Below are 18402 nucleotides of genomic sequence, written 5' to 3' on the forward strand. Positions count from 1 at the left end.
ATAAATTCTCCCATCATTTTCGTACCCTGCGAAACATGATGCTATAATATTATGATAGCTGTTTCTTATAGAAGCACATCCGACTGACAGTCTAAAATCAAACTCAGCATAGCTGAACCAACTGCTATTCCAGTGTAACTAACTACCCTTCTAGTTAAAAAAAAGTAATAGATCAGTGGATCATAATGTGCAAAGTTGCATATGTCTCACCAGCCGTTACTTCTGTGGGTCTAAAAGTAGTAATAATATTTGCTTAGAAATGTATTCCCCTAAATTAGCTTGATGGCAACTACTAAAAAAATTAAAAGGACATTTCTTTCCCCACTATTAACACTTCATTAGTGGAGCCCTTTATAAATTATATGCTGTGTTCTTTAAAAGTGATTTTTTTTTCCTTGCTGAGACATGGCAAGTTGTTGCCCTCAGAGGCTACATTTGAGGCTATATTGTGCACTTTGAGGTGTCTGAACTCCAAATGTACCCAGTCACGGCTCACCAAAGAAAACCAAACATGAATTCGTTTATGAACTAATTAGTTTATGAACTGAAGTAGTTGGCATTGAAGGTGCAGTAGGAGCATGTGAAGAAATTCTTGTGAAGTGTTGCAGCAACCAGTAGTAATATTCTGTGGATTTTCTGAGCCTAGGACCTGGACTAAAGGCTTGTACTGTACTGGTAAAACTATTTTGGTTAGAGAGAGTGTGATTTTTAATGGAAAAAAGTTATACCAGTACAGTCCTTAGTCTGGATCCAGTTATACTGGTATAAAGGTGTCTTATATAGTGTATGGAAATAGCTATATCAGTATGAAGCACTTTTATGCAGGAATAACTGTGTACACACTGGGGCAGTTGTACCACCTTAACTGTACCAGTGTAGTTAAAATGATTTAACTTTTCTGAGTAAACCAGCCCTAAGAGTAATCTGAACACGGTAACACAAACCATCTGCTTTCTACAGAAGTAAAGGAAGAGAAGGTTAATGGGAGAGGTTAAACACAGGTTAAGGGCTTGGCTACACTTGCGAGTTAGAGCGCATTAAAGCAGCCCCGGGTGCCCTAGCTCACTAACCATCCACGCTGGCAAGGCATGTAGAGCACTCTGACTCCACGGCTAGAGTGCTCCTGGTACTCCACCTCGGTGAGAAGATTAATGCTTGTTGCGCCTTGGCTGGGCGTCAGTGTGAACGAGGTGTTGCATTACTGCGCTCTGATCAGCCTCTGGAAACGTCCCATAATCCCCTTAACTCAAGTGGCCACTATTCTCATTGTTTTGACCTCGCTGTAGGAATGTGGATATGCCCTTTGAAAGCTCCATTTCTGACAGCCGGCATGCTTATCTGCCCCGGGACAAAGCAACCATTACTGTGGAATGCTGTGTCTGAGAGAGAGGCGGGGGGGAGGGGAGGGTCTACTGCTGTCTGAACTTACAAGACAGCATGCTGACATGCTCCCAGTGCCCCCAAAAACCCACTCTCTCTTCCCCCACATAGACACGACACACTCCCTGTCACACTCCACCCCACCCCTCCCGTTTGAAAAGCACGTTACAGCCACTTGCATGCTGGGATAGAGCATTGCAAGAGCTGCTAATGTGGGCACGGCAGTGTGCTTGTAGCTGTTAGTGTGGACAGATTGCAGCGCTTTCCCTATTGCACTCTATGAAGGCTGGTTTAACTAAAAGCGCTCTACATCTGTAAGTGTAGCCATGCCCTTAGTGTGTGTAAAAGGGACAAAAGAAAAAAAGATTGAGGGAGAAGGCAAATTCTATAAACTGGAAGTGGAAGAAAAGGATTCAAGAAAACAGTTTAATTTGCTGTGACTGTCAGAGCCCCTTTTCAGCTAATTTGACACTACTTTCAGCTTTCCAAGCTATTGCCCTTCTACTGGCCATCAAAGACTATAAAATGAAACATTGGCTGCACATTAACACTTTGTAAATTTCAAAAAACATCTGTAAATCATACTCCTATTTTTTTCTAACTTTAAACAGTAACCAAACTAATTTGCCTTAATTACAGTAAATGTAGTTGGAGTACTTGTGGCACCTTAGAGATTAACACATTTATTTGAGCGTAAGCTTTCGTGGGCTATAGCCCACTTCATCGGATGCATAGAATGGAACATATAGTAAGATGTATTGTTGGATGTTATCATGCAAACTGTGAGAGGTTAATTAGTTAAGATGAGCTATTATCAGCAGGAGAAAAAAAACTTTCAAGATAATCAAGAGGGCCCATTTAGACAGTTGACAAGAAGGTGTGAGGATACTTAACACTGGGAAGTAGATTCAATACATGTAATGACCCAGCCATTCCTAGTCTCTATTCAAACCCAAGTTAATGGTATCTAGTTTGCATATTAATTCAAACTCAGCAGTTTCTCATTGGACTCTGTATTTGAAGCTTTTCTGTTGCAAAATTGCCACCTTTAAATCTGTTACTGAGTGGCCAGAGAGGTTGAAGTGTTCTCCTACTGGTTTTTGAATGTTATGATTCCTGATGTCAGATTTGTGTTCATTTATTCTTTTGCATAGAGACTGTCCGTTTTGGCCAATATACATGGCAGAAGGGCATTGCTGGCACATGATGGCATATATCACATTGGTAGATGTGCAGGTGAACGAGCCCCTGATGGCGTGGCTAATGTGATTAGATCCTATGATGGTGTCACTTGAATAAATATGTGGCAGAGTTGGCATCTGGCTTTGTGGCAAGGATAGGTCCCTGGGTTAGTGTTTTTGTTGTGTGGTGTGCTGTTGCTGGTGAGTATTTGCTTCAGGTTGGGGGTCTGTAAGCGAGGACTGGTCTGTCTCCCAAGATCTGTGAGAGTGCGGGATCATTTTTCAGGATAGGTTGTAGATCTTCGATGATGCGCTGGAGATGTTTTAGTTGGGAGCTGAAGGTGACAGGTAGTGGCGTTCTGTTATTTTCTTTGTTGGGCCTGTCCTGTAGTAGGTAACTTCTGGGTACTCTTCTGGCTTTGTCAATCTGTTTTTTCACTTCAGCAGGTGGGTATTTATACTACTCTAGAATGTAAAGCTGTACACAGCATGAATCTAATGGCAATATCTGATTCATTTACATACTGACTTTTGGTTTATAAGAATGTGGAGAAGAAAATGGTTTACAGGGGCATGGAGAGGAAGTTGCATATGCATAAATTTTGTGCTTTTTTTTATTCTTCCCATTAGCGATCCCTCTTCTTCTGCTTGCACCATCATCCCCACTTCTTTAGGCAGCATAGTTATATTGATTCAGGGTGGTAATACAGGCTCCCTGACGAGGTTCCACAAATAACCCTACTTTTGCAATTCCTGTCTGTGTAATATTTCTGAGACATCTCTATTTATAAAAACAATGGTTTTAAGGGTATTGGTCTGTATTTAATACCTTTAACTATAAACTAACCTTTATATCTGGGAAAATAATCTTCATTTACATAACTCTATCTTTCTTTTGTCTTCATAGTTTTTTATTGCATTTTAGTGTTCTCTTCTAAATCCAGTGCCAAGTCAGAATTGCTGTCATCACCCATAGTAACTGTGTCTGTCACAATTGATTTTTGTAGATGACCAGCTGTAGCAAAAGTGGGATACACTTGCTTCCTTTGCATATATTTTAATACAAATTACTTAATCAGAACACTACTTTCACACAGCACAATACTTTAATTTACTGGTCAACGACTACTTAAAATGCTGCTCTAGTTAATAGTTTAATCAGCCTCTCCTCCCACATAATGCTTGTGAATCATAGTAACTCTTCCAAAGGTGGTTATGTTGAGTGTTAATAGACTTTAGTGTTGCTTGGGGAGTTTAGTTCCATAGTTGTCGCTTGTTTTCTGGGGATCATGTACGTCGCTAGCCAAGGTTTTCCTTTTTAACTTAATCTTTTAGCTGATAGCATATATAGTTACACTAAGTTATCAAGTCAAGCAATGTCAATCAGTGTTGTTGGTTGTTTTGCATAAACAAATGGAAAATGGGAAGGGTAACATAATTACAAACAAGAAGGCTGTTACTGGTGCAAATACTTGATTAATTTTCAAGAAATCTGTTTGGACACACTTATCAGAGCTGTAACTGTTCATGAGAGACACCTGGAGACACATGTTGTATCCACCTGTTAGCAATGCTTAAATTTTATTCTTTGCAGAGAGCATGTCTCTTTAGAAGAAATAATAAAGGACACCTGCTTATTTATAAGTGCCAAGTATTTAATTTTTTTTCAATCTGCTACCCATAAATATTACCCTTGGCAGCTTTCTAACCCATTTTTTTTGTGCTGAGAACTGCTAATGCTAAAGCATGTTTGGAGGCCACATTTTGCCACAGGATATATAGAACAGAAATGAAACTAAAATTGTATTTGCAAGATGCAAATTAAAGACCATAGTGTAACCATTATGTTAATTTTTGATGCTAACACTGATATAATTCACTAAAAAATGTTTAGTTGCCATCATATAATTTTAGCATTGCACTTTGAAGTACAAAATTTGGACTAGAGTGTAATAGCTGCCAAGGAAGGGAAAGAGAGCGACTATGTTAGAATGGGGGAGTGACTATGCACAGCATCAACTCTAGAAGGAGTAATATATGAAGGTATAAAGGGTATATATGGCCAGCATGTAGACTTCTGAAGATTCATAACTGGCCTCTTGTCTATCAGTCTCTGGGATTCTGTGATGAGAAACATCATAATCCACAAATAGCAGTAGTCTCCACTCCATTTCAATCTGTGCTAAAGTCCTAGTGTAAGCAAGGCCTTTGAAGTGATTACTAGTTACAGTGGAACTGTACTAATTCACACTAGTGACCAAGAGAGAGTGTGGCTTATCAAACTTTACAAATTTGCTGTTAAGCGAACAAGTAACAAGAAAGTCCCAGGGATAATGCATTATAAAATGTCCTTCGCTCACTTTATCAAGTTTAGTTTAGTTTTATTTGACACTTTGTAGACTAGTAAATGTGTTGTGGTGTGTTTTATAAAAGTACAGTCATGATAATATGAGACCTAAAAATGCCAGGCTTTTGTAAGAACATGAGTGGCATTGGCAATTGAAGTAAGAATTAATGAAGCTGTATTCATTTTAGTCTCTTATTCATAAAAGTTTGTGTATAAAACACAGTGCTTACTTATGTGACAGCTTTGTGTGCCAGTTTTTGGAGTGTTGGATTCTGAATAGATATGAAAAGTTAACTTTCTTGATTAGATTTACAAAAAAAACTAGGAGGAAAAACTGAAAAATCATAAAGGGGACTATTAATGGTCAATTTTTAAAACCTGTTTACAGTAATATTGTAGCTGTTTCTCTCAGATTATTAGAGAGACAAGTTGTCTCTCACCTTGTGTGTCTGAACTTTAAAACAGTTAGACTTTTAATATGTTGGATGGCCAAACATAAGTTTGTCAATTGCAAGCTGTAGTCAACTGTACTTACAACTATATATTTGTAGATAATCCCTAAAAGGACCCAGTGCATTATCCAGTGTTTAGATTTTTTTAAAAAGTTTGTTTGTAAGCACAGGAATGTTTGGCTAGGCCTTTCCTATTTGGTCATCATACAGATGAATCCTGTCCAAGTCTTAATTTTAGAACTAATTTTAGTTTTACTTCTTGTACTTAAAGCTGAATCATTTAAACTTATAATAAAATGGAGTTAAAATTGAGCTTGTATATGTAAAATATGCATCATTTTTGTGTGTAGTCTGCATACTAAAACAACCTTCCTTGGAAGTCTTCTCAGATGCCAACATTCCATTTGCAGACAGAAGCATCTTCAGTTTATTTTTTAAAACTGTAGGAAACGATAGAATTCATAACATTATGCATTTCAACAGTTTGGTAGTTTACTGTTCCAGTTCCTACCCATGTACAGTGTACCAAAAATGGTTGATTAGAAGAGGACTGTCCTGACAATATTTTTTTTTAAGGTAAAAAGTATGAAAGCATTCCAGACCCCTCACTAGCTAGTAACTTAATATTTTCCTGTGGTTTTCTCTTTGGTGAATATATATCATTCTTTGCCTCGTCCTGCTCTTATTTTGTTCTATTTAGGTTCTTATGCTGCACCTACTACTGTAGTGAGCTGAGGTCCTAGTCATACTAAAATAATAAATATGGAATTGATTATCAAAATTGGGGACGCATCAGCCCAGCAATACTTGCGTGCAAAAACAGAAGAAGATACATTTCCGCTTACAATAATTTGTATGTGCAGGTTTGGTGCACTTGCTCACTCATATTGTCAAGTCTAGTGTAGTTTTATTTGACATTTTGTAGACAAGTAAATGTATTATGGTGTATTTTATAAAAGTACAGTCATGATAATATGAGACCTAATCATAGCTGCCTGCTTTTGAGTCTTTTCAAAGTGGGATGAAAATGCCAGGTTTTTGAGAGAATGCAACTTGCATTCTCCAATAATCAGTTTTCAGGCCCACTCCAAAATAGGTTTCTGTGGCCCTGTGCATACTTTGTTTTGGAAATCAGTCCTGTAGGGGAAGAGTGCTCCAGCCCTTTTGGGTGCCTAAGGAAGGGCAAGAGTGCCAGGATCCCAAAGCCTCTGCTGTTGCCCTTACCTTCAGTGAAGAAGGTGACGACAAGAGGGTGGGGCCAGCACAGCCTTTACTGTTCTCTCTTCCTTATCTTCCATTCATCTAGCATTGGAAGCGGCTGTTGGAGTAGCCTCCGAGATCTCTTCCACTTGGTTCCCTAAGAACTCAGTTTGACTCCAGTCTCGTCACTCAGGCTCTTTTATTTGGCATAAAGCAAAGCCACGCTGAGTTGATCAGACTCAAATGTAGAGGTGGGTATAGGGTATACCACACATGTAAAGTTTGCTTATTTGTCGTCATATAATAGCATTGTTCTTTGAAGTACACAATTTGGACTAAGTGTAGTAGCTGGCAAGGAAAGGAAAGATGGTACATATGTTAAGGTGGGGGACTTGACTATATACATCCAAACTTACACAGAGTCCCAATATCGTCATATACATTTACACATCACATTCACTATACATTGCATCATGAGTTTTGGGATTGACTTGGCTACTTTGCAGGAACCAATCTCCATGTAAAGCATGCTTTGTCCATGCCCTGTCCATGTTCAGCTTTACTCTTTACCTCATCTTCATGCTCTCAACTTCTCTTGTCCATTATTTTCTTTTTCTTAGTAAAAGGTTCCCTTGGAGTTTCCCTTCTTATCCTAGCTAGCTCAGATATTCTGTCTTTTGGCTTGCTGACCCATTTACTTAATTTAACACAAACATTCCATTTGTAGGCTGCTAATTTAGTTACTTCCCTAATCCTGTCTTTCAAAAAATGAAGCCTTCCCCCATGTTTAATTATTCGTGTCATGCCAAGCCTGCAGTGTGGTTCTGGAAGCATTCAACCATCCCAGAGCACAGTGCCTCCTGCATCTTATATAAAATGGTCCCTCACCATGCTCTCTATAGCATACATACGAGATTAAAGAATTAAGGTTATTTTAAGGAAATATATGTGTTATAAAGAAAGGCCCTGACTTGCAAGTAGAAGGAAGGCCTTGAAAATAATGAATTAAAAGGCTGGAAGGAGTGAAGTAGGAAGTATATCTGGTTCAAAGAATAACTCACAAAATAAGGAGTAGTTTCTAGAAAGAAGGCCTCTGACCAATAGGGGTGACTGTGGATGGTTTTGAATAAGACAAAATAAATCTTAAAATGAGCCAACATGTCCCTTCCCACCACACACACCAGTGTTATCTCAAAATTTAGAGCCTCTGTGAGCCCAGGTGCAAAAGACAAACTGTTGGTCAGCAAGAAGGAGGGGAGGAGGCCTTGGCGAGAAAGGAGGTTGTAAATCTTACCTGGATTAAGCTGGAAATAGGGGTGAACTGTCTCAAATAGACTTGTAGCTGAAGTCAGTAATTGGCAATGCCATCAGTTTTTTTAAAGCATGTAAAAAGTAAACTCTTAAAAGGTTCACCGCTTATAACTTCCTGGCTGTGCTGGAGCCAACCAATCTGAGTCTGAGCATCCTGGGTTTAGCCCATTTGCAAGTATCTTCAACAAATGCTTATAAATGTTTTGTTACTGTTCGGATATAGTAAATAACGTATTTAGGCTCTTCAAGCATGTTTAATGCAATTGTATAAGTCCTTTAGATTTAAAAATGGAATTTATGGTTAAATTAGTGTTTGGATTCCATATTAATATTAATAATTTCAAATATTAATTCCAACACTGTCCTAAGTGCAGGGCTGTAGGTATATGCTTCTACCCAACCGTTAGTGTTTTAAAGTGTTTGTCAGCTTAAAAATCACACTTCACTTTTAAAATGTATTACTTTCATTTCAACTAACGTTTTAGCTGTTAGTAACAGATTAAAAAAACTTTTCTGTATATTTTAGTTGTTTATTTTGTGCATCTGACAACACTTCATATATACTCAGTATAACTGTTTTCCCCCTGTGGTTATTTACCCCTTTTGTATTCAGACAGCAACAGTTGAGGGAATGAGATTTTTAAAGTCTCAAAAATGTGGGGGGGGGGGTGGTTCTGGGGCAGGTATAGTATCTGTAACTAATTTTAAAAAAAAATAGATTTCAAGTTGGTGTCTGTATACGAGTACCAGCTTTCTGCATGGACCACATTGACATAGAACACATCTTATGTAGCTATGAAAGTCTAAGGAATTAAAGCTGTAGATTCTTGGACTGACTAACTTTTGTCACTGTTTCAGAATATAACTGGAAACCGGGTTTGTGCGGCTTTCCTGGAAAGCCTGGCTAAAGGGTTCCTGAAAACTAACTTGGCAAGTTAATTGACATGCACTTGACACATTTTATTTCGCTTTTGATCAGATTTGGAAAACAGTGGTTGCATTGATATAGACACTTGGAATTCAGCAGTGTTTGTATGAAACATTCTGCAGGATATCAGGTTTCAGAGTAGCAGCTGTGTTAGTCTGTATTCGCAAAAAGAAAAGGAGTACTTGTGGCACCTTAGAGACTAACCAATTTATTTGATGAAGTGAGCTGTAGCTCACAAAAGCTTATACTCAAATAAATTGGTTAGTCTCTAAGGTGCCACAAGTACTCCTTTTCTTTTTGCAGGATATCAATTATTCATGTACCGCTTGTATGTGTCTGATCTAAATTTTTCCTGCATCTTTTCTTCTGTTCTTTGTATAGTATGTGTTGTCCATTAACTTCTCTTCCCTTTTGTAGTTCAGAATATTAAGGCAACATTATAGGTTTCTCGGAGGAATGAATTGGAGACTACTCAGAGTTTTACATTAAATCAAAATTGATTTGAAGCCAATGTAAGCTAGGGGTTACAGCCATTGAGGAGGCTTTCAATTATGCATTAATTATATAGCACAGCCTCCAGCTGACTTTCAACTGTGGGGGAGCTGTCAATTAAAATAATTTTGAAGTGAGTTGTTAAACACAGAAATGTTTAGGCCTAAAAAGTAGAATTAAGAATGGTGCTTCAACCACAGGTTGGGTCTGTCACACATCTAACTTGTAGTAATTTAATAACTCTGATCACTTTTGTACACTACAGCAACGGAGTGTTAAAGATGGATAACATTTGTCTTCTAAATGGATTTCAGTTTACCATACAATACGTTTCAAGTGTAAGTGTGGCTGTCTCTGATACTTCTAAACTGAATTTGCACATGTGACCTTTGGATTACCCTCCATATGAGAATCTGATTACTGCAATCGGATATAAATTTCTTTATACAGTCTGTAATTATTTTAATTTGATTACACATTTGTTCTGCAGGAATCCTGCCTCCATCAGTGCACAGGCTGGATAGTAAATGAGGCAGAGTATAGCAAGAAAATAATCTTGTTCTGCATTTAAAGGGCTGGACTAATACCTGGGAAAGCTAGATTCTCTCTTTGAGTGTTGCCAGCTCTTGTGACATCAAGTCTCACAATATTTGGCGGTGTTTCCTAGTATCAGTTCCTCCATTCATGTTATGTGAGAATCTCAGATTTTGTTTAATAAAATCAAAAAAAAAAAAAAAAAAAGGTTCCTGATCCTCATGGTTAGGGGGAGAACTTCGAGAACGTGAACCATAAAGACTCACAAACCAAAGATAAAATGAACCTAACATTTATTAATATTTTAAAATCTCATGAATTTTAAGCCAAATTAAGATTTTGGAGAGCATAATCCAAGATTTTGGAATCCTTAGGGTTTGCAGTACTGGGCATCCTATGTGATGATGGGCAAAACTGTCTCATGCATTCTCTAAAGGAGGCTGAATTAAGGTTTCACTGTCCTTTCCTAAGTTTTGAGTGCTTGAGTTGGCCACCATAAAATTCTTCTAACATAGCATTTTCAATATAATACCCCATTGCATTACCACATGGAATCATGTGGTGTGACCATATGGTGTAGATCAGGGATTGGCAACCCCTGGCATGCAGCCCCCCAAGGAAAGCCACTTGCAGGCTGGGCTGGGCCGGTTTGTTTACCTGCAGTGTCCATCGGTTCAGCTGATTGTGGCTCCCACTAGCCGCGGTTTGCTATCCCAGGCCAGTGGGGGCTGCGGGCAGCGATGCAGGCCAAGGGATGTGCTGGCTGCCCTTCCCACAGCCCCCATTGGCCTGGGACAGCGAACCGCAGCCAGTGGGAGCTTCGATCTGCCGAACCTGAGGATGCTGCACTTAAACAAACTGGCCTGGCCCGCCAGTGGCTTTCCCCAGCGGGCTGCATCTCAAAGGTTGCCGATCCCTGATGTAGATGAACTCTTAAACTAAAGGTATCTTGTGTTCGAAAAGTCCTATGCTGCTAACTAAATTAATTTAAAATGAAAGTTTCATTATATATGCACTGTTTGCTTTCTTCTTGTATTTTTCTGAACAATGAAAATCCGCTAGGTTCGTTTTACTTTCAAGTTCAGTGTTGCAAAGTTTGGCTTTGTTCCATGGATCTTTTTAAAAACTGTTAGTAATAAGATTCCGTTTGGGAATCCATCACTTTTTCACCATACAAACTTGGTTTTTTACAACATCAGAATTTCAATTTCATTAGATGAAGAGGACGGAGGAGATACCGATTAAATTTGGTGATGACAATGATATAGATGAAGCAGTTGAGAGCGGTGAAGGATAATAATGAAAAGCAAGAAGCTTGAATTGGCCTGCTGCCTACTGAGCACAAATGCAAATATATTTTCTTTTATAGTTGCTGCTTTTTTCTGTTTGTTTTCGTTTTGCTTTTTTTTTGTAGCAGGTTAGTCCTGAATAGTGTTCACATTTAAATGCTATCCGAACATTAAGAATTTTTTAGAACTTCATTTCATTGTTTCACATTTTTCTGAGCTGAAAAAACTTGGTTAAGTAATTTAGGGTGTTTTTTTTTTTGTAATTAGGCATAAATATCTTTCTAATGCTAATCCTAGTTGAGCCATAGTCTTACTCTTTTGTCACACTTCTAATAAATTAGTACTTCAAAATATTTGACCACTTTTGGTATTATTTGACAATTTCACCAATGGCCCAACCCTAGTTTGAAAGATGTATTATGGTTAATAGCTTATTTTTAGGGAACTATTTGGAATATGGAGCCAGATCCTAAGATGTGCAGAGCTGTGCTTGACAACAGCCTGGGGGCGTAGGGAAGATGGTGGCAGCTTTAAGGGACTGACCAGGCTAGTGTTTGGTTATAAAAGCTGCTCCTAATTTGCAGCTGGCTTCCACAACCCTGAGGGAGTGACTCCAGCAGCTGGGAATCGGCTGAATGCAAGGGCTTCTCAGCCATCTCTTTACACTGGTAAAGCTCTTTACACTGAGCTGCTGCGATTGTTGTCACCAGAGGATTTCCCAGTGCCCAGATCCACTGGATTTTACGGACAGATTGCATCAGCTGATCAACACACAATAGCTGCCATAGGACTCTAAATATGACTTGTGATATCTTTATTCAGTGTTCAAATTTCCTGTGGGCTTCGCATTCATTTGCGGAAGGAGAGGGAGGTGTAGACTTCAAGTAATATCCAGTAATAGAAGAAGATTAATATCCTTAGTTTATGAGTAAGTCTACGTTGGGTTGCTATATTCTCTTATAATCATGGTTGGTTTAGCCCAACAGACTTTTAAATATTGTAACCTACACTGTGGAATCCACTTGGTCCTGTTCATTCCCACCTTGGAATTTTCAGATGCAGTCACTTTCTTTGAGGCTGTGGTGGTCATTGATCTCTCGTTAGAAATACCGACTTGATTAGCATTCTCCAGAATAACTTTTAAATGAAATTGAACTGATTCTTAGCGGCAGCATCAGAGGCCTATTAATGCATTTCTAGCATTTGATGGTTGCCATGAGTTGCTCCATAAAGAACTGTGGTGTTGTCCAATATGCCATATTTTTCTTCCTTATAAGATGTAGTGAGTAAAATATATTTTAATGTATTGCCTTTCACATTGTTTAATCATTTCAGAGCCTATAGCAGAAGAATGTGTATGTCTTAAAATATTTTATACTATTTTGAGGAGTATAAAAGATACTTATAAAAATTGGTATCTTTTTAAAATCTGTCCTTTGTTTTTCCAGTATGCCTTATACAGCCCCATTTCTGATTAGAGTGCTCTATAGTGTTACATGCGTTAGACAAGACAAAATAAATTATAATTTGTCTTGTGCCTCATGAATCACACTTTTATCAACATCACTGTAATGCTGGTTAATTTTACTTCCCAATTCTTAGTCATTTCCAGCTTTTTACTATTCCAGTACAATCAAGTACTGTTAAAGATGACCTGCAAAGTACATTTTAAAAATTGGGATTGTGCCCTTTTTCTACAGTCTTAAAATGTATTAAAGAAGTCTTGAAAGGCTATGAGGTAGATATTTTTTCACTTTCTCCTTGAAACATCAGAAAAGTCAAGTCTGATCTTCCCTAATTTTGCTGAAAGATTCATTATGGGTCTCTGAGAGGTGGTAGTGTTGAATCTGAAACAAACTTCCTTTTCCAAACTGTTATTAGTCATTGAAGATCACTGGTAAGATACATAGGTGTTAACAAAAGCTAGAATTTATAATCAGTCTGACTAAAATCCTTTTCCCATCTTAGTTTTTCAACTTTCATTATCTTGGCTTTTTTGGCTAGTTTTCCAGTCATTTACAGTTATTGTCTTCCAATCTAAGCAGGATCTGATTTTTCAAATGTGTAAATTAAGCTGGAGAAAAAATTGAAAAACTAATTTAACATTCTTCTGTCACCATGAAACAATAAGAGTGCAGCCCATTTTTAAATGTTACTTTATTTCTGATAGCTATTTATCTTCCTAATTATGTACACGATAATATGTTCTAAAATTTGGCACCACAAGTTCTAATTTATCTTGGCATTAAAAGTGGAACACATTCTGATTTTCTTTTTTAAAGATTTGTAATTACACAAAAAATACATGTTTTGCTAGCTGTGGAACTAAGAATCCAACATCAATCGTAATTGCTGTTTAAGGTATTTGAATTACTGATTTTTCAGATTGTTGGCAGTTCTGAGGGGAAAAGGGGGAATAGTTTTGGGTCAACCTGAAACCAAAATTTTTTGCAACTTTTAGCAAATCTGAAAGGATTTCTGTTTTGATTTTGGGAAGTTTTCACCATTTTTAATAAAAACAAAGGGAATTTGGAAACAAGGCTAGATTCACATAGGAACTCCAGCCTGAGCCTGAATGTCTACACTGCAGATGAACAGTCCCTTAGCTGGTGCCTTGTGAGTCGGAGTCAGCTGGCATGGGCCAGTTGTTGGTGTCTAATTGCAGTGTTAGACATACCCTTAGGCATCATTCACATAACGGAGAAGGGATGGGGGCGTGGGCAGTAAATATTAATGGGAGTGAGGACTGGAACCCGGGTGTCCTCTATCCCAGGTGATTGCTTTAACCACCATTTAGAGTCTCATCCTTTCTTTTTCTTGCTCAGTGAAATTTAAATTTGTCTACAAAGTAGGACAACTCCAACAGGAGAGATTGAGACCCCTACCCCAGGATACCTTGTGGTTAGAGCACATACCTACAGGGTCGAAGCAATTTAAATCACAGATTTGAATCATGATTTAAATGTTCAAGATGGAAACCTTGATTTAAATTTATTTTAATCTTGTTTTGCATTTGTACTTTTTAGTTATTTTCCTAAAAAAATAATGATTTTTTTCATTAGTTGAAAACCATTACAGTACGTTCATTTGCAACTGAATATAGCCTGTATACGAAATTTGATGCTGCTTTTTGCTAACTGGGAAGCTGCACTATGTCTATATACTCTTTTATGCAGTTGTATAGCTTAACTTACATTTATTCAGATACTTAATTTTTTATCATGTTAGAAGATGGTGAACAATGAATGCATTTCTTATTTATTAGACCAGAATGTTTTACTTCTGATTTTGTTTCAAGCTCTAAAGAAATCCATATTCCATTAAAATGCACAAAAACAGCACTTTAGACTTTTATTAAATGAAACTACTTTACATGCGAAGATTTTTTTTAATCAAAACATGTTTGCATTTAAAAGGAACTGATTTATTAAACCAGAAAAGTATTATTTGTAACTAGTGATTTAAACTAATTTGTTTCTGGTCACTATGTCCTTCAAGATTTTAGAACTAGCAGATCTCACCCTCTCACACCTGCTTCTTATTTGTAGGTTGGAAGAAGGTAAGCTTTCCTGTTTTTCAACTCCCAGCTGGTTTCTTCTTAACTTTAAATGTACTAGTCACTGAGCTGAACTAGCTGAATAAACTGAAAAGAAGATATTCTCTGCAGCTGTAGAAGAGTCTGTTGCTGTCAAAAGCTGGTTTAACACTTCAATGAACTCTAATTCCAGGTGCTTAGCTAGTGACTTTCACCCATTCAGGGATTTCCCCTTCTTTCCAGCTTGACTGCAAACATACTTTAATATTAAATTTTGTTTTTAATTTAATTATTTTAATGTATGTAGGCCTTAACATAGATTTAATGTTGAATAGGGTTAAATTTAAAAAAAATCTAGTGTTCTGTTCGTAACAACATCTTCAGTTTTTATCCATCCTGCTCACCTGGGGTGCAGTGGGTTCAAGTTCCTGCTTTAGAGTGGGGATTCAAATCTTAATCTTTCACATTCCCCCAGCACAGGTGAGTGCTGCCTGGACTGTGTGGTGTAAGGGGGCGCCACCACCATCTCTTCCTTTGTCAGGGCTTTGAGAATGGGGGCCTAAGTTTCCTTGTGAATCGAGTTCAAAAATTTGAAAGTTTCATTTTGAAAATGTTGAAATGGTTCATTTTGACATAAAAAAAATTCTTTGAAACAATTTGCCAAAATTGACACAAATTCACAGAATGTTTTGATCATCCCAAATATGCATTTTTTGGAGACAGAAATTGAAACTGAAATTTTTTCCCCCAACTGTTGTAATTACTAGTATAAAATATTTATATTTTGGAGATGCAATGTTTCCTAGTAGTTAGAGCTCTGTACTGGGACTAGGAGACCTGGGTTCTATCCTCAGCTCTGTCACTGGCCTCTGGATAGACTCCTGACTTCACTTCTGTGCCTCAGTTGTCCTGTCTCCAGATGGGACAGTGATGCCTCCTTTGTAAAGCATGTTGGGGTCTACTGATTAAAAGCACGATATAATATATATATTACTACTATATACATTTATTTATTTATGATTGGGATCTAAAACCACAGTTCTTCAAACTGTTACATGCATTTTATTTAACAGCAAGGTAGAGACTGTTTCAAATGTATGGAGCATTTTTAGGACGGGGGCTAGGAAGATATATTTTCTCCTTAAGAGATTATCTAAGACATGAGAATCATATCATCTTAGTTTTTCATGCATAATTGAGCATAATGTTTTGGGGGGAGACCCCAAAACCTCAACTAGGCATTCAAAAAATCCAGAATTGTAGTATTGAGTTAAATAATTCATCTCTATCTTATCAGTACTTACCATCTAACTAGATGAAAAATAAAAAAAAATCTTTAACTTCAGCATTATGATAAAAATCCAAATTTTTTGGTCCTTGCTAAGATATAATTTTGATGGATAGAATCAAGTCCCTGTAGCCAAAAGCTATAAAATCTGCACCAACAAGCTTAATGATGTTACTTAAATTCTTGTTGTGGGTAAACTGCTGGTGTCCCCCTGTTGTTGCCATGGCTTTCTGACTTCCTATCCAGAGCATTACATGTATGTAAGTGGGCAGGCCCCAGAGGTGTGGCAACAACTCGCACTTTGATTTTCAAAAATCAGCTCTGCTCCCTTTAGTCAAACTGCTAGTAACCATCTGTACTTCAGGAAATAAGAACTCATGATGGTCTCATAGGGTGACCCATGAGTGGTCACAAATGTTTAAATAGCCCTTTGTGTTTAAGATGCAATTTAATTGTAGTTTTAAGAGAGCTGTTTTCAAAAACATAAAAATCCTGACATGAATACAAAGACTGTGACTGCTGTTGCATTCAGGAGTTGAGGATTACAATAACTACTGGATTTCTTTAGTTGTACTATCACTGGCCATGGAAGGCCACGTCCTGCCAGCAAGCACTGACTTAAAACTAATGGAAGGAAAGAAGTTCTGTATAATTTGAATTTGATCTTTATGGTGTTGGTATTTATTCAAATGAAATGGTCAGTATTAGAACCCTTTGTGCTACAGTATGTATTGATAGATGAGCATAATGGCTCCATGGTTTGAATTCACAATATATATTTACAAGGTGGTGTTATATCAAAGGTCTATGTTACTGTCAGCAAAGATTTGTACAGTCCATTGTCTGTTGATGTGTATAATTAATGTAATCGATTTTCAAAGGAATTTCGGGTTAATGCCTAAGTCTTCAAGAATTTTGGAGGCCTAAATTCACATCTTCCATAGAACGCTGTGAAATGGGGTTGGGTCTCCTAATGTCTGGAACAGGATGGGAGACAACCCTGTTCCCCTAGAGGTTAACCGTCACATGAGAGGAGGGTGGTGGAATCTCAAAGACTATCTGGGACCAGTACTGGGTGGGGGACAGATGACCGTTCTTAAATAGGTGGAAATGATTAAGGAAGTAGTGATGACGTGCATTGAATAAGTTATTGCTGGATATTTCCCATATGAGTTACGTTAATAAAGTTGTGGCCTAATTAAACCGCATCGCTGGCATCTTATCTCTCTTCTTGCATGTCTGGGACAAAGATTTGATAGACCTTTTTTTATGATACAAACCGTCTAAATACATACTTAAATCCATAAATATGTAGCGCAAAATCTTCAGATATGAATACTTTGATTTTTTTGCTACTAAAAGTAGTTAAATCACCTATGTTCCAAGAAAATTATTGTAAAATTAGAGATTTAGTTAATGATCAAGCTTTCTTAGCATGCCCTTCTGCTATACAGAGGCATTTCAAAGACAAAGCATAGCGAGTTAAAGAATAGTTTTAACCCTGTTAAACTTCTTGTGATCTTGTCAGATAACTTGCATTATTAGAAGAGGTTATGGTTTGCTTACTTTCCTTGTTGACTATAGCAAACAAATAACATGGATCTGCTAAGTGCCTCTTTGTTCCCTAGGTTTGTACCATCAGATGAAAAGAAAAAACAAGGCTGTCAACGAGAAAATGAAACTTTAATACAGAGAAGGAAGGACCAGATGCAGCCTGGGGGCACAACAGTCAGCGTTACTGTACCTTATCGAGTGGTAGACCAGCCTCTGAAACTTATGCCACAAGATTGGTAAAGCAGAACTGCTTTTTTGAATTATTTTTTTACACGTTTAGTTCTCTTTTTCAGAACAAGAACACAGATCTTGAAATGAGCTAATAAAATAACTCCAAGCTAATTGGTGCATAAAACATTAACAAATGTGTGTAGAAATGGCTGGATAGCAATTATATAGGAACTTGTTCCTTTCAGGTTATGATCTTTCAATGATATAAACAATATTCCTGGCTTATCCCATATTTTTTGTTTGAAACCCTCCAGGAGTATGAAAGTATCACTCCAATTGTTCAGGATCAGAGCTACTGTATTACTTAATTTACTCAAACATGTTGCATCTCTGAAAGAAAAATCCTTGTCTATAGCCAATCTTTCTGAATTTTATTTGGAAGGGAAAATGTTGGGGCCTTATACTTCTGGGGCCTTATACTTATACTTGGGGCCTTATACTTCTTATACTATACGACTCTAAATTTAAAAAAAAAAAAAAAGAAGCTGGAAACAGATTGCATCAGCTTTAAGCTAATGTGCATAATGGTCAGAAACAATGACATAGGCGTCAAGATGGAGCTCTGTGAAGGGGGAGAGCCAGTCAAGGGGGATCTTTTTGCAAATGTGTCATAGGTTTGTTTGTTTAACCTGCAGACCCGTTTGTGAGGGCCTGTAAAAAGATGAAACAGCATCTGTCAG

At 37.6% G+C, this 18402-nt stretch overlaps 1 protein-coding gene across 1 annotated transcript in view; it reads left to right on the top strand.

Moving 5' to 3' along the window:
- Positions 1-18402, top strand: part of CDC73 (cell division cycle 73) — a 174339-nt gene that overhangs the window by 142023 nt on the left and 13914 nt on the right. Inside the window, exon 14 of the mRNA XM_048860401.2 lies at positions 17566-17727. Within this exon, the coding sequence (XP_048716358.2) occupies positions 17566-17727 (162 nt within the window). The remainder of the gene's footprint in view (positions 1-17565; positions 17728-18402) is intronic.

The sequence above is a fragment of the Caretta caretta genome, chromosome 8 (genome assembly GCF_965140235.1).
Source record: "Caretta caretta isolate rCarCar2 chromosome 8, rCarCar1.hap1, whole genome shotgun sequence".
NCBI classification, from domain to species: domain Eukaryota; kingdom Metazoa; phylum Chordata; order Testudines; family Cheloniidae; genus Caretta; species Caretta caretta.